This window comes from Cupressus sempervirens, chromosome 6 (assembly GCF_028749045.1).
Source record: "Cupressus sempervirens isolate cs-2001-9-10 chromosome 6, ASM2874904v1, whole genome shotgun sequence".
Classification (NCBI taxonomy): domain Eukaryota; kingdom Viridiplantae; phylum Streptophyta; class Pinopsida; order Cupressales; family Cupressaceae; genus Cupressus; species Cupressus sempervirens.
In genome coordinates, this window is record NC_143123.1 from 238,247,729 (window position 1) to 238,272,169 (window position 24,441).

Here is a 24,441-nt window from a genome sequence, read left to right on the forward strand (position 1 = left end):
AAAAAATTTGATATATATTTTACATAATTTTATCTCTAATTTTAAATTTAGTTTTCTAATCAATACATGTATAATCTTCCACCTTATTTTAATAATATGTAAGTAATATGTTTAATGAGATTTAATTTTGTTGGAGTGTTTCTTAATTAAAGAACTTTTGAGATTTCTTTTCTAACTAATAAACATTATATTTATTGTTCGAGACTTAATTTCTTTCTAAATTTTAAGAAATTAAATGCTTGAATTGTTATTTATATTACAATAATTATATGATTTAAAAACTCATAAAGCTATTCAAATAATTTTAGTATTCTTATAAATTAGTTATTTTCTATTTATTAATATTAATTACATGAATTAACATAAATATATTATCTTTTAATAAGAAAAGAAATACATGCTTAAGAAAAAATAATGGCATAATTTAATTTAAGATTTTAAGTGTGAGTAAAAATATACAAACAAGAAAAGAGTGAAATAAGGGAAAAAGATGAATTAAAATATAATTGAACCAATAATTATTATGTAACTTCATACATATCTAATGAAAATGACATGTCTTATTTAATTTCTATGTAGCTTACTCCTTTGGTACTCTCTGTTCTATTAAATTGAACATACCAATTAGTACAATTATGAATGACATTTTCAATAGCGTTGTTGCAAATATCTTATGTTTTGACCCCTTAGATGTATTATATTGATAAATATAAGGGAATACATGCATGAAAAGATAGAGCATGTGTGACAACATTTACTCTACCTCTATTTAGACCCTTATCTTCCCCTCTAACGACTTCCAATTATGGAAGGGGCATTAAAACCTTGGCGCAGATATGAAGGATGTTGCCAAAGCTTGGAGAATCAACATTCTCATCTACTCGTGCATTTTCTTGCAAGTCTTGACAAATCCATTTGTGCATGTCCAATGAGACTAAATTTCTTCTAGACATCCTGATAAGATTCCTACATGTCTATGATTCCACATTTTGCATATAGGTCTACTAGGATCGTCGCGACATTATCTAATGGAAGGCCACATTTTATTCCAAATATCCCAAGGTGGAAAAGCATGACATTATCAAATGGAAGTTTATACTTTTTCTGAATCTCTTATGATGGCAAAGGGAGGCTAGATGCTCGAAAAAACAACATTGTTGTCAAAAGCTTTGTTGCATAAACAAGATCATTGTCTAAATGACCTACTAAATGCTCTTCAGTTCAATGCAAATATATGTACCAAAATAGACTCAACTTTTCCTAATTAGATTTTCCCACATCTTCGTCATACCCATTGCTCACAAAAATGTGATTGCTAGTAATATTATTATTGTCACATTTTAATTTGTGTACAATTGCTAGTACTATTATTATTACATTTTAACTATTATTCCACAATTTTGAGTTTCCCCTATGAAATATTCATTCAAGAGTATAAAATAATAAAAAAGCAACGTTCGAAACCAAAACTAAGCCAAAAAAACAAGAAACTTCATACAATTATCAGTCTCTTAATCAAATTAAAAATTAATATAACGGTTAATATTTTAAGAAACTTGTACGTGTAAATAAGAGAATATTCGTACCGTTTGAGGGCCATTGGTTTGGCCCGTGAAATCTGTTGTTTTGGTCGCCACTTATTTCTGAAAATTCGGGACCGATATAGAAGCTTTCCTTCCAATCTCCTGCCCAGATCAACCATTATTAAATCTAAAATAATCTGTGTGTACCAGTGCCGAGCAATAATTTTCCAAAACCTAACAAGAAAGTTCTGACCTTGCGACTGCACGGATGGATCAAGCGCTTCAGCCTGCAATGGAGTATAACCTCGATGACTTTCATTCAACACAAATTTCATCTTCTCTTCTTGCGGAAGCGCAAAGAAACGCCGACTTTGTTCGAATACTCGATCAAACAACTTTTGTTCTACTCCATGATTGATCACATAAAAAAATCCGCAGTCGATGCAGGCCTGAATTTCCACTTATTCATTATTACACAAATAATTTTAGTTTCAAACCCCAAATATGAATGAAGACGCAATCCCGGCATGAAATTTTGCAAAATAACCAAAAAAGGCCAATGGAGATTTAAGCTTACCTTGCGAATTTGTAGTGCAATAGCTTGTCGATCGGGATTTGAGAGGTCGATGCAGGCAAGTGGATAATCCGCGAATGACATATTTGTTTCCGTCGCCTTCTCTTGCCTGATAAATTCTCCTGATTTCTTATACTTGCAATCAAATCTTTAATTAACAGTACATCTAACACGTAAATTCCTCCTGGTTGCTTTTATATTCGAAAGAAACCCTCCATTACCAGTGCAAATAACATAATTTTTTCCTGATTTAAAAATATTCCATGAGTCCAACGAAATCCTCCCTAACCAGTGCAAATAACACATGAATTTCTCCTGATTTGTTGATATTCGAACGAAATCTTCCGTTACCGATGCAATTAATACCAAAAAAATTCCTAATTTGTCAATACTCCAACGAAATACTCCTTCCCAGTCCAACTGCAAATAACACAAAAATTTTCCAGAAAGGTTCAAACTCCAATGAAATCCTCCATTACTAGTGCAAATAACACATAAATATTTCCAGATTTGTCAATTCTACAGCGAAATCTTCCATTATCAGTGCAAATAACGCCCGAATTTCTCGCCGGAAGGAAATTTCCCCGAAATAGAACTGAAAATATGCGGAAGTGGACCCCTTGCAGCTAAAACCAGCAGCATGCCTAAAGACGCGTAGATGTCTTGTTCTAATGTCGACTAGCGACTCAAATTTTCGAGTGACGACGAAAAGATAGTAAGAAAAAGATATACCTTGGAAACAGCAAAGCGTCTCGCAGCAAAAATGAGGAGCCGTGGAAGACAGGGATGTTTATCTTCATTAAAAAAAAATACAGCGGGTGAAGAATATGACAAGGAACAAGACAAGGCCAGTTGTCTTCTTTAATGGCGGACATTGCTAGGCAGACATTAATCAAGATTCATGCATCCTGAACGATTCGACAGGTGGAAAAATCTTTTCAATAATTCGGTGCAGATTGAAGATCTTTCGCTAGGGTTTCTGACCTGCCAACTCTCAGTCCCATTTACCTGTCTCCTTATTAGTGAACAGTCCGTAAACTATCAAATAGCACTCTGTACGTTGAGGTGTATTCTCGTACTAAATTATAAGAATTGTGTCAGTTTAATATTTGTATGGTTAAAATATTCCCACAAAGATATCAGTAGATATTGTTATTTATCTTCAATAATAGATGTCAATAGATATTGTAGTTATTTTTATTAGATTTGATTTACATATATTTATATTATTATTATTTTTTTATTAAAATAATGTCTCTTATGTTTTTATTTATGAATTAAAATATTTAAACAAAAGATATCAAAAAGTATGTTTCTATTTATGTATTTAAATATTTAAACAAAAGTTATCAAAGATATGGTTCTTATTATATTTATTTAAGGAGATTTGTGAATTAAGTACAATATATGAAAATGATACATTCTATATCTTTTACCTTGATTTTTTAAAATAAAATATGTTAGATTCATTTATTAATTAAAAAGAGTATCCATATTATTTAATTAATTAAATTTATTAGTCTTTGTCGCCCATAGGCGGGGACTAATGTTTTCATTGCACTTTTCAATTACTAGTTGTCTTGGGACTGCAGCGAATGTTAAAACAATCCCACTAAAATCCTCCTCGGCCATGCATTTCCATTTACCATTATTTTCCAGTTCGATTTTCCTTCTGTTTCTATTGGTTCCGGATGACTTTCCTGGTAGTCTTTCAAATTTTATTTCTATAAAATCCACGAAAATGAAAACCCATCTGCTACCTATCATATGCACAGCCTGCAAGACGTCCCTCGTGCATGTTTCACTACAATTACTTCTCTCACCTGGGTCCCTTCGCCGATGTGGCCTGTGCTTGTTTTCTCAAAATGGGTGTTGTTGATTTGGGCTTACAGCTGCACATCCTTTACTTCTTCCATTTAATGGTATGAGATTTGCTTTTTATCTTCTTTTTTCCAGATCGTAACTGCCAAAGCCTAGCATAATTCTTGCAATTCTCGTCTGCGGTTAGTTTTCTAAATTATTTTCATTTGTTCGTCTGCAGTTTCACATGATTTACAGTACACATTCTCATATTTTCTCTAGTTTTTAGGAGCTCGCTCAGGGTTCCTTCTCTAAAATATTTTTAGACACCATTGGTTTAACTGATATCATGAAACAACTGGCTCACAAAAATGTTTAGAACCATCATGAGGTGTCACAAGAACTGTCGCACAGGAGAATAGATGCATAGCTAACCAAAAATGACTTTTCCTTCCTTCACAAAACCCTCTTCATGAAAAGCAGTGATTTGTACGGAAAAAAGGGTTGAAAAACCCTCGATACTATTTTCTGAAACCTTTCAAAATTGTAGAGGCTTCACAACTGTTTTTTCAAAAAATGGAAAAAACAATTAAATTTTTTTAATTGCTCAGATACTAAACTAATTGTGCCATTTACCAAATGAAAGTTGTGCCTGATTACATGGTTAGACAAAAATGTAGTAGATGTGTTATATGTGATTTCCTGTCACGCTACTGACAAAAACACATTGAGAAAACTCAAAAACCAAACGAGACAATTTTTCAAAAATAAATAGAAAATTTCAGTTTAATCAAAATTGTCCTAGATTCCATGTGCTGCACCATTTTTGTAGTAAATCAAACATTTAGAAGTGACCTGCATCACCTGCAGGCCACTACAAAATCCTTGTTTTATGTGCATTTTTGTTTACAACATTTGATTTTTGCACCCATCCCCTATACCTGCGCCTCCTCTGCACACAAATGTGCATAATCTTTTGATTTTCCAATGAAAATCCACCGACATTTAGATTGCAGAGGCATATGTGAAAGCTCGAGTACCTCCCACTCATAAAACATAGGAAAAAGTGTAACACTATGAAAAATAAATCAACATTATTGGATACTAGAGAACAGTTTAATCATTGTTTAGTGTATTAGCTTGGGCACTAGTTTTCGTGTTATGGCATGAACTAAACACACGTCAAAAGTCCCATCCTTTTTTGTCTTCTTGTGCCTCTTTCTGTTTACTACCTGCCAACCTTCCTCCAACTTTTTCTACAGACATCACCATCTCCCCATTCGAACATCTAGAGCATTCACCTATGTTCTTTCCTACTTCACCAAGGCTAAAAAGAGCATTGGGCCCATCTTTTCCAATGCTCTCGCACCCTTAGAAATTTCTTTAAGACTTTCTTAATGAGGCATTGAGACCAACTCAATCCACAACTAACAAACCTTTGAGGCATTGAGACCAACACAATCCATGAATAACAAACCCATCTTAGCTCCTTATTTCAGTAACCAAGTGGAAATCACATGCAGTCTAAGGTTACCATCAATGTGCACCCTCAGGAACCTATACATGCAGAAGAGTTGGCAATTATCCCATTGTGAAATTATCAGCTCTGATCATGTATACAAGGGGTCTTTCTCCTTCTTGCATCCTAATTTCCAATCCACCCATTGCTCTGCAGTACCTAAAAGTCATTATTGACTGTGATTTAGTTTTGTAATTTTCACTCACAAACTACACCCATTTTCCTATTTTTCCTCATCTTACTTCACATTGCAATTTGTCCAAAGGGTTGGCTTCATTTAGAAATACTATTTACCTTAACTTGTGCAGGAATGTTTAACTAACCTTCCATCCATTCTCCAGTATTTAGGGTTTTCCTGTTTATTGTGATTGTAGATGTTTATATAGGTTCTTTCAATTGTTGACATTTCTTTTCCTTTCATCAAAATGTGCTCCTTCAAATCTTTCTTTCTGTGTTACCTCTCCTAGCTCTCATTTATGGAAAACACTTCTGTTATTTATATAGTTTTCTAACATATTTCCCTTGAGAGCATGAATTGAAGCTTCAATGAATTTTCCTAGTTTTCTGACTTCATTTTTCTAATTATGTCTAGTTTCTTAGAAGACAAACAATGTTTTAGCAATGAAGTGAATGTGCAAATGCTTAACTAATAATTGATTAAAAACAAAATTTCCCATCTCAAGTTCCTTAGGACATAAATAAAAAGGGGATTTAGTTTTGACATGACGAAAAGGAATGAATTTGTGTGCTTTGTGCAGATTCTATTTGCTTATATGATACTAAGACTAGTGTTTGAGGAGTTAGAAAACATGCCTCCTATTCGACATTCTTGACTATAGACATCATGTTTTTGAAAGTTGAATCTTGGTCAATGTAGGGTATTTAAAACATTTCGACTAAAGGGTTTTGTCTGTATGCTTGAACTAAATTTGCAACATTTTCTTCCAATATAGGATTCAAGTTGTGGATTTGAAGTCTGAGAATTTTTGGACTACATGAGATATGTACAGACTGTAATCAATGGATCTTGTCAGTGTTTATGTTGGTCCAATTTGAAATCATGCATTCTATTAATGTCATTTGTGCCTTTATGGGAAGACAGCATTATGTACATGTTTAAAAACATGCAATTCATCCCCAGGCTGTGATATACTTCCCAGACAATAGTACATTTATTTATTCAATAACAATCCCCACAAATATTTTTGAAGTCTACAAATTTACTGTTCCAAATCGGCCTTGAGTCTTACTTTCCTTTTATGCACTTTTCTAGTATTATTTTGATGCTCATACAATCACTCTTATCACAGGCATAGCTAATGCCTCTATCCAGTTTTAATTTTCATACATAGTAAAACAATTTCCACTAAATTGTTTTGTTTTAATTGGATACTCTCCTTGCATGATTTAGAGTCAACAGGTGCTTGTGCTGATGCTTTTCCCTATTCACTATTTTTCTCAACTTCTTTTCTTTAGTAACTACATGCATTTTTCTTTCCCCATTTATCACTTGTCCCTATTCACTGTTTTTCTCAACTTCTTTTCTTTAGTAACTGCATGCATTTTTCTTTCCCCATTTATCACTTGTGGATGTCTACAAAATTCTTTTCTTTATCCCCTGCATTGTTTTTTTTTTCCACCAATTTTCAGTTTCATGTTATATATAAATCTGACCATGAAAGCCGCCAGCTTGATATGGAAATTTGTTGTTCAAACATATTAGTGTAAAATTTGAACTTCAAATAAGTTTTTGGTCATTACATATTTCACTTTTTTGTATCTAGTGTTCCTTAGTATGCGTCTTTGTTGATATTAAGGCACCGAAAGTAGTAGCAACAACAACAAGGTTCATCAACTATTATATCACCAACATCTGCGGATTAGCCAAGAATAGATTACAAAAGAATGTTTTTACTTGTCCACATTATTACCTTTACACAAATTTGTACATGATATTAACCAAAATAAAGAATTTAGGTGTCCACTGCCACATCAATTCACACAAAGTATTCAAATAGCAATCCAAAAGCCATCTAAGGTATTAAATATGTGCAAATGTTCCCCCGCTAAGAAGACAAAGAGAAAATTATAAGTGAAGGTGCTCCTTTATTATTACCCCATCTCAAATAGGCCCATATTGACAACACACAGTAAGCTCTGACCACCTCCACAATTGGAGCTCTGCACATTGGTAAATTTGTTCCAATAGATACAAATTATGAGTGTGTAAAATGTAAACACATTATGGAAGATTTTCATAACCTTGGATAAATACTAGAAGGATACAACATCTGGGTGCTTCCATTTTGTTCGATTACTTCTTTGAAATTTAGTTATTGTGTTGATGGTTGGCTCGCATTCTTTTTTAATCATGACAGCCTTTTTTTTTTTTATACTTTTTCTACATTTTTGAAATCTAATGAAACTCACTAAGGATCTTACATGTTTTTGTTTTCTGTAGACTATTCATGCTCCCAGCATTTCTTCAACATTTCCATCTACACCATTTCAAGTAAGTCATCCATTGCCATAGCCTTGCAATTTTCTAAAAAGGACGTTTCTATACGTGCTTTGTACATGCATGGTATTCAGAGCTAAGTTCATTTGTAAATACAACAAACAACATAAGTATTACAACATCTTTTGTAATTGCAAATGCTTTCTCTGCAATAGCCTTCTATTTGCTTAAATCTGATATTTCTAAGACCTCCTCAGCCTTAACAGTCAATATGTCACCAAAGAGATCATGCCAAACAAAACAGAACCCACAAACTCCTATCATAGTAGAGTCATATAAGTCATCTGAATTAGCTTCCCAACCAGATATACTATCAGTTGATCAAGCTCTAGAAAACCACCATTGCTTCCGCATTAATTCATTCAAGTACATTGTTGGTAACTGTTTGTTTGACACAATACACATCTTGCTTCGTGGGCAATACACAGCAGATAAGCTTCACAGTGGACTCGTAATCTATTTCTTGGAATCCCTACACAATGGTTGTCCTATTGCTCTAAGATGCTTACGACATGAACTACACTCATCAATACTATATGACTTGCATGGCATACATGATCCAACCACCTACTTACGTAGGATGCGAATTTCAATAGCAAGAACAAATCTAGCTGGTGAAACAGGACTTTGGGGTGACACATTTTGCATTCATTGGCTAGGACGATGGTTGAAACTCCCTATATGCCTCTAGTCATTAACGCATAGGAAACCATATCTACATTTCAATACAGATGCACCTCATCCGCTACTATCGATACTTTTCCATGACACTAATCTGACAACAGGGCATTATGAGCCTATTTTTTCAAGGAAAAGTATACATAATGCCCAACTAAACCCCCGACTAGACATCCCCATTACACATTGCACTTTAGAGAACACTTGGAACATTATCAGTCAAGCTTTTACCAACAATAACCTCTGCCGGCTTAGCACATTCAGTGCTCCATGTGGCGAGAGCATGTTTCCTGCTATAGCCTTCCTAGCTGACAATCAGTTTGATGCAATGGCTTTACGATTATTCACAGCACAGTCATTGACTAATGCTATAAAAATTTAGGATACTGTTGCCACATCATGCTTCAGATCATTGCAACACCCTCATACAATGAATGGTCCTCTTGAACAAATACAAGTAATGATATCCAAGATTGGGATTCCATATTCTGCAAGTGGCCTTGAAGGATTTGAATATTGTTTACTATGGTTATCCCACATATTCCAGCTAACCATATATGTATGGTTAGCATCTCAACAACCACAATGTCATATATATTGCAATTGCCAAGAACCAAAGAGACATATTAACTTAGTTTGTTTCCCCAATAATTCAGGCCATTGTCATTACGAACCATTAAGTGAAATAGTTACCAATGCTTCTACATCACAAGGTACTTACAACAATGTTGTATCAAGCATGCCCAAAGTACAAATTCCAAAAGTGTGTTCAATAGAGTCTACTACCCGTCATTCATTACGTTTATTAAAAACAACAATCCGCAACAAGGACACAAACAAAATGCAATTGGAACAAGACAAACCTATTGCACCCAACAAATTTGGAAATAAAAAACACTCCCCTATACAAGGGAAAAGAAAAACTACCTTTCGTAGGCCAAGGCGGGTACACTACCTTGCTAAAGCTACACATGCAAGTACCACAAACAATGTAATTGACAAATCCATCAAGCTATACCTGCATAGCCTTCATGATGTACCCATGCAATCATGCACTCTCTGTGAAATGTTATGCTTCCACAAGGACCTATACAAGGTCGACGATGCATCAGTACATGAATTGTCATTCATATCTACTTCAACTAACACAAAATCGATTTCATTAGGTCAATCTATTTGCAAGCGATGTATAGATTCTGTGACACTTAGTAAAGTCCCTGTCTTTGCATCGCCATACAACATGCAACACAATACACCAATCAATTTCATTCATGGCTTGACTACATTAGAAGAAAGACTAGTCTCACTCCAAATTGCTTTTGCACAAATTTGACAACTAGGATACAAAAGGGCACAATATGGATTAAATGGTACAATCATCAATGTGCCAGTGGATTTTGATAAAGTCTAGAAAGCATTGCCTAGACAAATGGACGAAGCTAGAACAATAATAGTCCGGCTGAAGTGCAAGTTAGAATACGAAAGTGCTTATGCACAAGGCAATGTTCGCCCTACACGATTTATGCATGCCTTAACAAAGCTATCAAAAATATCACTATATGTGAAAGAGAACATTACGATCAACAGTGATTGGGAAAGCCTCTTTAACAACAATAAAGAACACAAGCAACAAGACACAGAAGAAGACACAGATGTAGATGAAACATTAGTTGAATATGACGAAGAACTCATAACTGAATCTCTCATTCACTGGTTTAATGATGCACACTCTATCAAAGATCTTGACACAACCATAATTGAGATTGCTCCGTTAGAAGGATGTAGACCTCTAGGTATATTTCAGGATACCTATTCAGAAGAAATGAATTTCCCAACACTCTTTTATGGCTCTGCTCGACCAGAGCATATGAGAAACAAGTTCTCGTACCAGAAAATAGCAAAATGGGAACTCATGCATAAGGACAATGATTTTGCCACACATATAACAAATATCTTTTTCAAAGTAATCAAAATCATTATCCACCAAATATCGTCACTAGCTTGGGTCTGTATACGAAAAGGTGAGTTACAAGGGAAAAAGTTAACTGCAAAAGATGTACGTAACCCCACCAACCTAGAAAGACTTATAAGATCACCATTGGGGTTTTCCTCTCTAAGGAGCATTCGTACTTCTCCTGATTATTTAGAACACGCTAGGAAAAATATATTTGCAATGATAAGACAACTAGGCCCTCTGACTTTCTTTGTCACCTTGACAAGTGCAGAACATTTTTGGACCCCACTATGTAATGCATTGTGCTCGACACCCTCTACTATTGGGGATAGTGACAACTTAGAAGACAAAGGCCTAGACTTCGAAATTAGAAGAAACCCAGTCCTTTGCAGTCGCTATTTCAACCACAGAATCAAGGCATTCTAAAAGATGATGCTAAAGAATCACAAAATATTTGGTAAAGTTTTAGATTACTTCTTCATAACTAAATTCCAAAATCGAGGAAATGAACATGTCCATTTCATGCTCTGGATAAAGGATGCGCCCATATATGGACATTGCCCAAACACTATCATCGAAAACTTCATTGACAAATACATTTCAACTGACACAACACTGCTAGATGCAAATCTGTCAAAAAATGCAAACACATCATCATACTAGAACGTGCAAAAAATACAAAATGTCATCTTGTCAATTCAACTTCCAATTGCCCCTAATGAAAAGGCTGACAACATTAGAGCCCCTAGCAATCATTACTAGCACCCTTAAAGAAAAAGCAAAAAACATCTTTAAACAATTAGAAGAAAAAAAATACACAACGGAAACTACGTTTCAAAACTTCTTAGATGATTTGCAAATAAATGAAATAGAATACATCTTAATATTACAATCAACACTAACACGGAAAATTGTCCTCCTGCAATGATGCCCAGCTGATATTTGGATAAATCCATTTGCCAAAGAGGTACCCCAACTATGGTATGCAAATACAGATACACAATTTATCTTAGATGCATATGCCACAACATCTTACTGTAGCTCATACATGACCAAACAAGATCGAACACTGTCAGCTGCATTTCGACAGTTACAAGAGCAATGTACATACGCTTACAATGACAAGGTACAATTTATACGAAAATTAGGTAACACATTGCTAAACTATCAACAGATGTCTAGTCGACAAGCTGTCCACCTTGTCCTTTCATTGCCATTGCATAAGAGCTCGTAGAAAACTGTCTTTGTCAATACTGCGCCACAAGAGAATAGAGTCCTAATGCTAAAAAGTCCAAAGCTACTTGCAAAAGAACCAAACAACTCTGAAAACATAATGTATGCCTCTGCAGTAGACAAGTATATGCATCGCCCAACACACTTAGATAACTTATCATTAGCTGAGTACATAGCATTTTACTCTGGCCATACAACACATACAAGTAAAAGAAAAAGGCCACTTATCATACGCTATGTAAGGTACAACCCGCATATCGATTATGAAAACTATTGTCGGGAAAAGCTTATGCTATATATGCCTTTCAGAAACAGTGAACAAGCACTATTACTTGGGCACCAAACATGGAGTACAACATTCCATGCAAATTGAAACCAAATCGCAAATATTGAACAAATGTTTACAGCACAGGTAGGAACCAAATGGGGAGACATTGAACAAGCTGCAATACAAACTAGCAATGACAATTGCCCAACAATAGATTTAGATAATGACATGCACAAACAAAACCATCAGGACATCACAGATACATATGATATCATGGCTGACCTTAAACATTATAAAACCCCAAAGTTTACACATGACACTCGCAACTCTTTGTACTCTGAAATTGCACACCCATTCCTCCTTAGTAATAATGAATACTTCAAGTTACGAAGACAGTTAAATAGACAACAACAAACCATATTGAAAGATGTATTAATGTCAAAGAAACTAGCACCTCATAAGCCATTGTACTTGTTTTTGACAAGTGGTGTTGGCACAGGAAAAACATTTACAGCTAAAGTTCTCTTTGAAGCACTTATACGTATCTATGATAAGAAATTAGACAGTGACCCACTCAAACTGAAGGGCATTATTGTGGCCTCTACAGGGAAAGCAATATTCAACGCAGGTGTCATAACTGCACACTCCATCTTTCACCGACCATGCAATTCTGCAAAGATGCTTCCCCTAGATTCAAACACATTAGACAGCCTAAGCAAAAGACTTGAACAACCGCAAATCTTGCTCATTGATGAAGCTTCATTCATTGGCTCTTGAATGTTGTACAACATTGACAGAAGACTACGCCAAATCAAGCACAGACCAACAAAGCCCTTTGGAAATATTGATATAATATTTTGTGGTGACTTGTACCAAGCACAACCTATTTGCGATGCTTGGATATTCGAACAGCCAACAATAAATAATGAAAAGCTACCATACTCATTTTGGCTTGGCAATGTCCTCAGCTTTGAACTAAATGATGTTATCAGGCAAATAGATGAGCAATTCATCTCCATATTAAACCATGCTAGAACTTCCCAACAAACAGATCAAGACCTCACCTACATGAATAGAACATGTCATAGATTGCCTCCAAATGATCCAAGATTTCCTTACTTGTTTCAAAGAAACTTAGCTGTTGACGAACACAATAGGAAAATGCTAAACTATTTACCCACACAGCTTTATGTATTTGAAGCAATTGATAGAAAAGACATGCCAATTGACCCTGACCATTTCCAAGTAGAGAGATCGTCACTACCGAGCATAATATATGTCAAACTAGGAATTTTGATCGAACTAATAGCAGGAAATTTAGATGTGCATGATGACCTAGTTAACGAAGCTGACGACATTTTCCAACTACATCTACGTGAGAACCCAAGAATTGCATGGATACAATTCAATAACCTCACCATTGGGAAATTACAATGCCAGAAGATGCAATCCTTGTACACAAATTCTATTATGCCATGTTGGACACCAATACAAAAAATAGCTAAGAAAATTAGGACAAGTACAAATATTGTTACACAGACACAATTCCCTTTCCAACTAGCATATGCACGAACTATTCATAGAGCACAAGGACTAACAATGGATGCCTTGGCATTTAATCCATATAAAGTCTTCCAGCACGACCTTGTCTACACTGCTCTATCTCGCATCCAAGATATTGGCTCACTCTATCTTATGCATGAGCTAGAACATAAAAACTTCAAACTATGTCCAAAAGTAGATAAGGAAATGGACCGGCTTCAAAACTCTGCTACATTGACTCCTCAATATAGTCTTTCCTCCATACCACCAAACCACTTCATTTATGTTCCTTGAATACACGAAGCTTCGTAATGCATGGTCAAGAAATAGGCCATGACCATGACCTAATAAATACAACTATACTTTGCCTTCAAGAAACTAGACATACGACACAAGATCACCTAACATTTCTTAGCATGTATTTCAATTATTACTTTGCAATGTCTATACATGGGCTACTAACATGTCATGCAAAAAAAATTACATCACTACAAACAACAACGTTTGCAACAAAACATTTGGAATCAATAACCACTGATCTCTCGCATCTTGGAAACCAAATATGCATCACAAATGTCTACATCACACCAAGAACACCTCTTCAAGATCTTTTCAACCTTATAGAAAATCTCATTTCCACATTGCCACAGAATGTGAAGGTCATCATTGCTGGAGACTTCAACATTGACATGCTAAAACCCCCCAACTCACAACACGTGCTGCTTGAGTTCATGCATTCCCATAGATTCTATTTGACCATTGACAAGCCAACAACGGATACTAGAAGCTTATTAGATCACATTTGTGTTTGCAATATTGACATGTCCCATGCAAAATTCACCATACTAGATGCATATTGGATTGACCATAATGTTGTATCCTTACAATTTCATCTACAATAATTACAGAATACAAGTTACCACACAGTACAGGTGCACATTGCAATAGATTGTATACTTAAAATATTGATATATTTCTTCACAGCACCAACAAAATGATAGATAAGATGCAACCAGATGAGGCAAACAGAAAACGACCCCATCCAGACACCAAGTATTGGAAAATTTCTACTCATTACTCCACCTCATGTTTACTGCTATTTCTTATCATCATATATTATTGTTGCTACAAACGTAACATTACTTATTACTCCACCAGACTAAACTATGCCTTTTCTTTTACAGTCCATAGGACAAAAGTTCTCTTGAACCTCATTCTGACATTGATGATATCCAGGACTCAAAAAGGTAGTCTCTATACCTCATAACATAATTGTACAAACTATTATTGTTCCCATGCAAATAAATTAATTTCCCTATTCTATGAACAAATCAAGGGCTGAACCAGACCAAACATCAAGTGTCATGGACATTCACACAACCCAATCTGGAAATGTGTTTGAAGGTGACATACTAGTTGCATATGGTCCTGCATTTGCTAAGGACCAACCAAACTCGCCACGATCACAAATAGCACACATAGATATGATTGATAGAGAAGGTCAGATGACAATTACTACAACCATAACAAACAATCTAATTCAAAAATTGATGCCTAGACTAAAAGCAGGCACAAGTGTACGGTTAACAAATTTCTCCATAAAGAAAACATCCCAGTATGAAAGAGGAGATGTTGCATACTATCTCTAGCTTGGATCAGACACAATTGTTGACACTATAGACAAAGTTTGTGAGCAGCTGAAACTCATTCCTAGCACAACAATAGCAGAGCTATTGAATTCACAGAGCAACTACCCTATTGGTTCATTGGGTGTTATTGTAACTGGATATAGCCATTCAGCAAATGAGTACCAGCTACATATTCAAGATGGAGAGAAAATTTTGGATAAGGCAACTGTACGCTAACTCCTCTCCATATTATTCCAACCCTCACTCATTAAAAATGTACTCTTCCAATTTACAATCACTAAAATCTAGTTTCATTTGCAGCTCTACATTTCAGATTTCCACAAACAAGCATATGCCAGACTACAAAAACTCCTTGCCAAAACAAGAACATTGTTACTTCTCCTAAAAAGTGTTACTTGGAGCAATGGTAAGGACCCCTGCAGTTTTAAATCCACCTCTGTAACTTTCATTGATGAGCTGAATGATGAATGCAACCAAGTTGCACTCACTGACCTCCTCTCCGCCATCTTCAAAGTAAATTCTTTAATTTATCTTCACTTCTATTACTCCATGTCCTATTTTCAAATAATCTCATCTACAGATATCACACGTAAAATATATTGAAATGGAAATATAACTCTCTTTACATGTTTTATTTTGCAGGTTACAGGCACACTCAAACCAAAAAACACCCATCTCCAACCTTATCAACTACGCTGCACGATTTGCCACCAACCACCACCACCCTTCCAGCTCTCTCTGCCCACCTCTTTCCACTGCTCAAACTGTGCAACACTCACAAGATTTGCACAAGAACCGTTGCTAGAATGTGTAATAGAGACTATAGATGAAATCATCGACTACACTCTGCATGGTAAGCTACTACAAGAACACATTCTTGAACTAGCAAAGATAACATTTGAGCAATACAAGAGAAACATGTCAACAATTGTCTATATCATCAGACGTTTCAGCATACATGGTACATTTTCATTTGCACTCAACGGCAATATAATCTCAGTTGAAAAAACTGCAGAAAATGTAAGTTCCCCACTCCTACTCTATTCTATGATGCAGAGCCACACCTTGGAAAACTCAGGAGGAATCAATCATTCAACTGAGTTGCTTCAAGGGGCGTCTACAACCTTTAGGATCACACACAAAAATCAGATTCAATAAAAAAAACTTTGAAAATAAATCCCCCCAAAAATTTCTTCTTGCTGCCTCCGGATAGAGCTGCACTCAGACATGAATAACTTTCGAACCAGAGAAGATTTACTCAATCCAACTGTTGATATTTGGTGTAACTAGGTTTCAAACAACATATAAATTTTTTAGAGAGATCCAACGGTTCAAACCCGAGATATTGACCACACATCAGTGTACATTTTTCTGCAAAATATTGCTTCTTGCTGTCTCTAGATAGACCTGTGAACAGACATGTATAACTTTTGAACCAGATCAAAACTTTTTGATCCCTCTAGTGAAGATGAGCGTAATTAGGCTTATAATAACATATCCAAAGCTCATGAAAATCCAACGGTGCATTTGGGAGATATTACCCATGCACTGAGACTAATTTTCTGCAAACATACTGAATCCGACCCAAAACTAAAACTTTTTAATCTTCTACAAACTATCAACTTGTTTCCAGTGAGAAGATAAGAAAAATCCGTTCACAACTTAGACCATCGAAAACTTGTACAAAGAAAAAATAAAAAACATTCCATATCTCTCCAAATTCGATTCGTGTCTTACATAGCCGACTGGCTCACCCTTAAAACTGACTTTCTTTTTCCTATTAAAGGATGTGAAATGTTTTCTTCTTATTTTAGAAAAGAAGAATGTCTTCTATCCAAAAAAAGGATAAGAATCTGAAACATTTTTTCTACCAATATTAGACAGTCGTTTTCTAAGTCAAGAATATTCCAAAAACTGCCTACTACCTATTATTGGATTCTAAAAATCATTAAACACTCCACCTACGAACTAAAAAAAACTATTCTAATTTAAGATCCACACACCTGGTCCTAGGTGGCTATATCTGGAGAGCTTATCGAACTGCTACTCTAGGTATGCCACCACATGTAGGACGTTATTACAAAATTCAAAAACTAAAAGCATTTAAAACATAACATTAAATTCCTTATTACATTTTCAACAATGTTGCCTCCTATAGCGTTTATCTTCTCTGCCACTGCAGCATTCTATACCACATTAACTACAATATTTCACTTCCTAATATACTGCTTCATTTTATATTATGCTCACAGCTGCACAGAGCATGAAAAGATGAACCACCTACCTGCACAGCTATTTGCATAGCAAATCTAGTTCAACTCACCATGTTTTTGTTCAACCACCTACCTAAACAGAGAATCCAGTTCAAGTCACTCTATTCTTCTATTTTGTATCCGATATATATTTGCTTTCAAAATACTATATAAATGTGCACTTTGAACTAAATATTTCCAATGGTAACAATGTTTACCTATTCTAGGTAACTACACTGTGACCCAAGTAATATCTAAGTTTCTTGTTTTTGGCTAACCTTCTTTAAATATAATTCTACGTATTGAATGGATATAGTTATCATATATTTTATTAATATGTTCTTCAGTTTTTTTATATACATTATTTGTTTAAACTGTTGAAACGAATTCTTCCTAGATTGCTCTCATCAGAATAAACTATTTATTATTTGCTCCTATATGAGTTCTACAATAGCATATTTAAGACTTTTGATTATTAACTTAAACTGTTCATTATTTGCTACTACATGAGTTCTACAATAGCATATTTAAGACTTCTGATTATCAACTTTTCAAATGGCCCCGCGGGTAGTTAATCAAATTGAAGAATCTTGAATGAATGTCCTAAAAAATCTTTTAATAATTTTTCCCCTTTTTCTGTTTTGCTCTCGCTTTTGCCCATCAAAGCTTGTCTTCCTTATATAGGCTTCTCTAACTCTCTTCGCTTAAAGTTAATCTTTATGAGGAATGAATCACTTTGTCTTATTACATTCACGCATATCTATTTCATTAGCCATTCCTTTTCCTACTAGAATTTGGGGAAGTTTTGTGGGATACATATGGTGTCTGGTTTGTTTCAATTGAGGGCAATGTGGCTCATAGTCTGGCTTCGCTATCAATTTCTAGCTCTGTTTCCAAATAACAAATTATAAATATGTTCTGCTCTGTAAATTCTTGTAGCTTGGATCAAAATCCTAAGCTTCAAAACTAGTCATTTGCTTCAGTCCTGATCAAAATTTCCAACCCTCTACATGAAAACCATTAGAAACATCAAGAAGTGCCAGGAAAAAGCTTCAACTAGGGTAAACTCAGCTAGAGAATCGAGTCTCATATTACAGCTCACGCAGACTCTAGTCTTCCTCTATCATACGCCAACTAGAGCTCCATACTAACCCCCAACATCTCCTCCATCTTTCCCACTGGGCCTGCCACAAGCAGGGACTAATGCTGCACGCAACACTTGTTATATAAAAGATGTTGAGAGCATTTTTAATATGTTTATCTTTTATTTGAGAAAGCAAATTTTAACAATCTATAGATGGTCATCTCGACCCTTTTTAAATAGACTATGCATATTACTTTTATCTTTCTCCTGTGGAGTGTGATCCAAAGTATTGATGCAAAAAACAACAACACAATTGAATGGAGAAACATTGTAAGATGTTTATCTTTTAGTAGATTTATGATTATAAATAAAATAGGTGGAATAATATTTCTCTTATCTTCTATAATACTTTTTAAAATTAGAGTATGTTTAGTTTTTTTTTTTAATCTTTTAAATTTTATTTAATGAAAAATATTTATACAAAAGGTGCCAAAAGATTTATTTTAATATGTTTGTTTTTAATTAAAGATGTAAACATTTTACCATTCATTTAGATCTTGATTTGTAGAATGAATTGTGTGTATGCGTTTGAATAAATGATTCAACATAATAGATTTTAGAAATCTAGAGCTAAATATTTTTTATTCGAGATTTGTAATCTAAGTAAATTGGGATAGAATAATATTTTCCATACCTTTTATAGAGTGTTCTATAATAAAGTATGTTAGGTTATTTACTAAAAATATTATAGATATTATTTAATTGATTAAATATTTGTGTAAAGAGATGAATTGATATATTCTTGGCCACAACTTATGTTTTATTAGATTTGTGATTGGTATGCAAAATTGAGGGTAAGTGTTATAAGAGGGGATAGCTCCTTTTATTATCATTAACAAAAGAACATTCAACGCTTGTAAGATGCTCTTTAATCCATTTATCAATTCAAGTATGTGTTTTATTTGGTGGAGTAGGAAAAGATCCCCAACATACTAACATAATTGGCAAAAGTACCTAGATGGCATTTTTCTATGTCCACTTGAATTTCTTTTGACTTGTGTCCTTAATAGATTCATCCTTTATGAGTTTTAGCTATTACCTAATGGAATTTTCATATAGTTCATTCATGATACTTGGTTCAAGGATATATCTTGCATCACCAATGTGGTTATTTAGGCCCATAATGAATTTTCTAATTTGAAAATATTTCATTCAACTAATATTGAGGCTTAATGGGTAAAATGTTACCAATACTCATTAACTAAGAGGTCTCCCTATTTTAAATAATTTATACAGTCCATTAACTTTTGGTCAAACTCCAACTAGGGTAGTCATCTTTGTCTTATACTCCCATGAGTTTCTTCCAAGTTATCTTGGTTGAATTGAAGCCTAGATTGGCATTCACATTTTTCTACCATGTTTTGTCTTTCACAAATACCTAGAAAGCATTCCACACCACCTTTCCACCCTTAGAGTGGCTTCTTATTTCCAAATGTGTTTCCATTTTAATTATCACAAAATCATAAACATATCCCTACATGGAGTCTTCAAAATTTGGGATTTTTAAAAATTCCTCATATCTTGGGATAACTCTCATGTTAATTCATTTATGATCTCTTAATGATTTTGAGTTTTTCAAGTGTCAACCTTGGTACCTTCTCTATGTGTTTACTAATGTCTTTTGGAGGCCTATCTATGATGAGTTTCTTGGTCCTCCTCTTTGTCTCCTTCAGACTGATGACCTCATGCACAAGAGATTCTAGAGTTGGGCTTGATTATGGTTCACCATAGAACTAATAGTTGATCTAACTTGGCTAATAGAGTGTATGTGATAGACCATCTAAAATTACCCCCAGTTGTATTTTTCATGTTTTAAGTTACTAATTCCTATAAAGTACATTAGAAATTTCTAATAAAGATCCATTATGCATCATTTTTCAACTAAATCTTAACTAGAATAATTGATTACACACACACACATAAAAATAATATTTTTTAATGATCACATTCAAAAAATGTATACACATATTTGTAAATATTTACACATCTATAAGCTCTATTTAGGAGCTATTGCCCATGCTAGTGTGGGACTTCTCAAAGGGATCTTTTTACCAATCAAAATTTGAGGGTATAAGCTTGTATCTAGGAGTTAGGATACAATAGCCCCTTCATTACAAATCTATTGTCTCTATGAAGATATAAAATAACATCATCCATTATTTTTGTGCTATAAATTAATGTGCAACAACTCTAATAATACTTGGTTTTGTTTCTTCATTGAGAATTTGGTCTCAAAATTTAGACCTTTTTTGTATGTTGTGCAATAGATTGACATCTTATAATACTAATATGTTTTAATTTTAAGTTTTCTCTATTCTAGATTTTAGGCAACAAGCTCATAGGTTTAGTGTTCAACCTAATAGCTTTAATACTATATGTAACAATTAATTTTACTCTAACAATAAAATTAAATGTATTGCATGCATCTTACATAAAAGAGAAGCTATCTAAATTGTATAAATAAATTTTTGCATTAAAAAGTATTATATTTTATTTATCTAACAATAAAGCATTAAGTACAAAATGAAAGAAAGACATAAAGTCAATAATATCTATCATAAATAATTTTAGTGACACATGAATACATTTTACCCTTAAATTAAAAATGATTCAAGTGTACAAAGTTATGCTCAATCATTCTAAAATATAATCAAGTCTTATCTTGTTCTACAAAAAGGATAACATCATCAGGGAACCTTTCTTATAACCATGAATCTATCTATACCTCACACACATTCCTTACATAATGGCCCTACCCTGTATGAGTATGTAAATGTGGGACTAGGTCTAGTTGCCTTATAATCCTTGTGCTTAGATACAAATAAAACTTTGGTCTCCCATAGTACTATGGACCCTTCTAAGATTTATAAATCTCTAACTAGGTTAAATGTATTTGGTCTTGGTGAGATTATTGGCACAATCTAAATTATATACCACATTAGCCAAAGGTTTTTAATTATACTGTATAAGTATGGCATACAAGCAATCAACTATCGACCCACCCTTACTTGACTTGGTATATTAAATCTCTCGATGGTTCTAATTGAACAATTATTTGGGATGACAAGTGGCTAAGGGAAATGATAATAGTGCATTTCATCCATAATGGTGGTGTAGATCAACCCTACTCTTTTGTTATTTGGCATTGAAAAATGTGATCTAGCTGTTTTTTCTAGATACATTAGAATTTTTGGGATCTCTTCTCACCCCAAGAAAAATAGAATGCATATATGAATTAGCAAATCTATTGAAGGGCATCTTACAAGAATTATAATTCTCTTTTGATAATAATATAGGGAGCTATATTTTGGTCCAAATGGTATTGAGAGGGAGGTGAATCGGTACATACAATTCTACTGATCAATGCAGCTAGCATGGTTAAGTAAACCTTTTTACCAAGTCTTTTACAATCAAAGCTATAACAACTAGAATGTAGTAAAACTATACAAGATCACACAAAGACACATATAACAATTACACATATATTTTTATGTGGAAACCCCCAATGTAGGGGTGAAGACCATGGTGAGAGTAATATACCCACTCACCTTTCCTTGTAAGTAAAAGGGTTACATATATTGCTTTTGAGAACTCATCCTGTAAGGAATGAATATAACCGGTTATGATTACAACAACCTATTAAGGCTACCTTGTTAGAGAATTTTGATCCTTTTTCCAAAGATAGCTTATTGGAGGATTTCAAAGACTTATTACAATTTTATCCTTCCAAAAGCTTACAATAGTTGTAATGGCAAGAAAGAAAATTAAAGACTAGATTTAAAGATGTGGCACAACTTGCCTTGTAGATCATCAATGTTACTACATAAAGATACTCTAATCTCCTTCCTTTGTTCTAACTTGACTTGTTGAACATATGTTCACTACCTCTTTCATGTTCTTTGAGCATTAGTCTACTACCATACTTTGTTCTAGTCTTCCTTCCATGAATCTCTGATCAACACAACAACACCAAAAATGATAACCTTGATGATAACTTAAAAAATGAAGTTTGAGTGACCTTCCTACAGAGGATAACTAAAAAAACCTAGCTCTGATACCACTATTTAGGAATAACAAGAAATAAATAATAATAAAATGTAAATATAACCAATAGAACTTGGGGGAAATATGCCCAAACCCCTATAGTAAAATATGGGGGGAAACTACACCGAATGAAGTGAGGATAATTTTGTTAAGTTTCTAGCTTAAGTTGAATTGATTCCATCATGAGATACATTATTGATGGTAAATCATCATTTAGACAAATGTTCGTATATATATTGTTAGAGCAATAAATTATTTTCTTATTAATTTGATCATATTGATTTAATTATTAAGTCACTTATTATCTCTAGTTTACTTAAGCTAAACTTTGGGTATATAATAATTAATTCTTTTATAAGTTATTATCATGCAACTTAGGTTTTATCTTTTAGTTTTTTGATCTCCTTTAAAAGGATTGATCTCTTTGTAATAATTCATTCATTCAATATAATTACAATTTCTTTTTTGCTCATCAAGAATGTCTCAACTATGGATCTGGGAATTCCAGCCTCCATATATTTTCCTTCTCTCTTTCTATGACATGTGTTTGCATGTAGGTGATTCTTGGGAGTTGTGGGGTTGATCTTTCATCAACTTCAAATTGGCATCTGAGTCCGGATCTTCATCCCCATGTTCTATTTATGAGAGGTTTGGCTTGGCTTTCAGATTTGTGTTTTTTCTTTTAGAGGGCTTTATTTTTTCAGATTTTTTTTGTATTGGATATAAGGGGTCATCTTTTTACAGTGCACTTTGAGCCCAAATAAACCTCACTATTAGATCCAGCTCCCAAATCCTTCATAGCAAATGAATGTGCTAATTATTGTGCTAAAAAAATTATGTGATCAATGTTAGATCCATCTACAAAAATATCATCAACATATAAACATAAAATAGCATACTTGTCATCATCCAACCTCTTAAAATAAACACAATGATCTAAATGACACCTTGTGTACCCATGCAAATGCATAAAATTGTAAAATTTAAGATGTCATTACCGAGGTGCTTGTTTCAAGCCATATAAAATTTTCTTAAATCTACACACTAAATTCTCCTTATCTTTAACCTCAAATCCCTATGGTTGTGGCATATATATATATACACACACACACATAGATATATATATATATATATATACACACACACACACACACATTAATATATATATCTATGTGTGTGTGTATATATATACATATGTATATATATACATATATATCTACATATGTATATATATACATATATATCTACATATATATATATATATACATATATATCTACATATATATATATATATATACATATGTATATGTACATATGTATATATATATACATGTATATCTACATATATATATATATATATATGTACATGTATATATATATGTATATATATATATATACATATATATATATGTACATATATATATATATACATGTACATATATATATATACATGTACATATATATATATACATATACATATATATACATACATATATATATATACATACATACACGCACATATATATACATACACACACATATATATATACATACACACACATACACACACACACACACACACACACATACATACACACACACATATATACATACACACACATACATACATACATACATACATACATACATACATATACATACATATATATATATATATATATATATATATATATAATCCAAATCACCATGAAGAAAAATTGTTTTAACATCAAGCTCCTCTAA

The 24,441-nt window shown here is 33.7% G+C and overlaps 1 protein-coding gene and 1 long non-coding RNA gene across 2 annotated transcripts in view; both read right to left on the reverse strand.

Moving 5' to 3' along the window:
* Window positions 1–2,566, reverse strand: part of LOC149552130 (azadirone synthase LFS-like) — a 182,601-nt gene extending 180,035 nt beyond the window's left edge. The window contains exons 1-3 of the mRNA XM_089787614.1: window positions 2,101–2,566; window positions 1,777–1,972; window positions 1,587–1,685 (exon numbers count right to left, since the gene is read on the reverse strand). Of these exons, the coding sequence (XP_089643740.1) occupies window positions 1,587–1,685; window positions 1,777–1,972; window positions 2,101–2,181 (376 nt within the window). The 5' untranslated portion in view covers window positions 2,182–2,566. The remainder of the gene's footprint in view (window positions 1–1,586; window positions 1,686–1,776; window positions 1,973–2,100) is intronic.
* LOC149552131 (uncharacterized) lies at window positions 2,381–3,105 on the reverse strand. The gene is made up of 2 exons (XR_016352864.1): window positions 2,830–3,105; window positions 2,381–2,517 (listed from the first exon to the last, which is right to left on the reverse strand). It is a non-coding gene; the product is annotated as an uncharacterized LOC149552131 (long non-coding RNA).
* Between the last annotated feature and the right edge of the window lie 21,336 nt (window positions 3,106–24,441).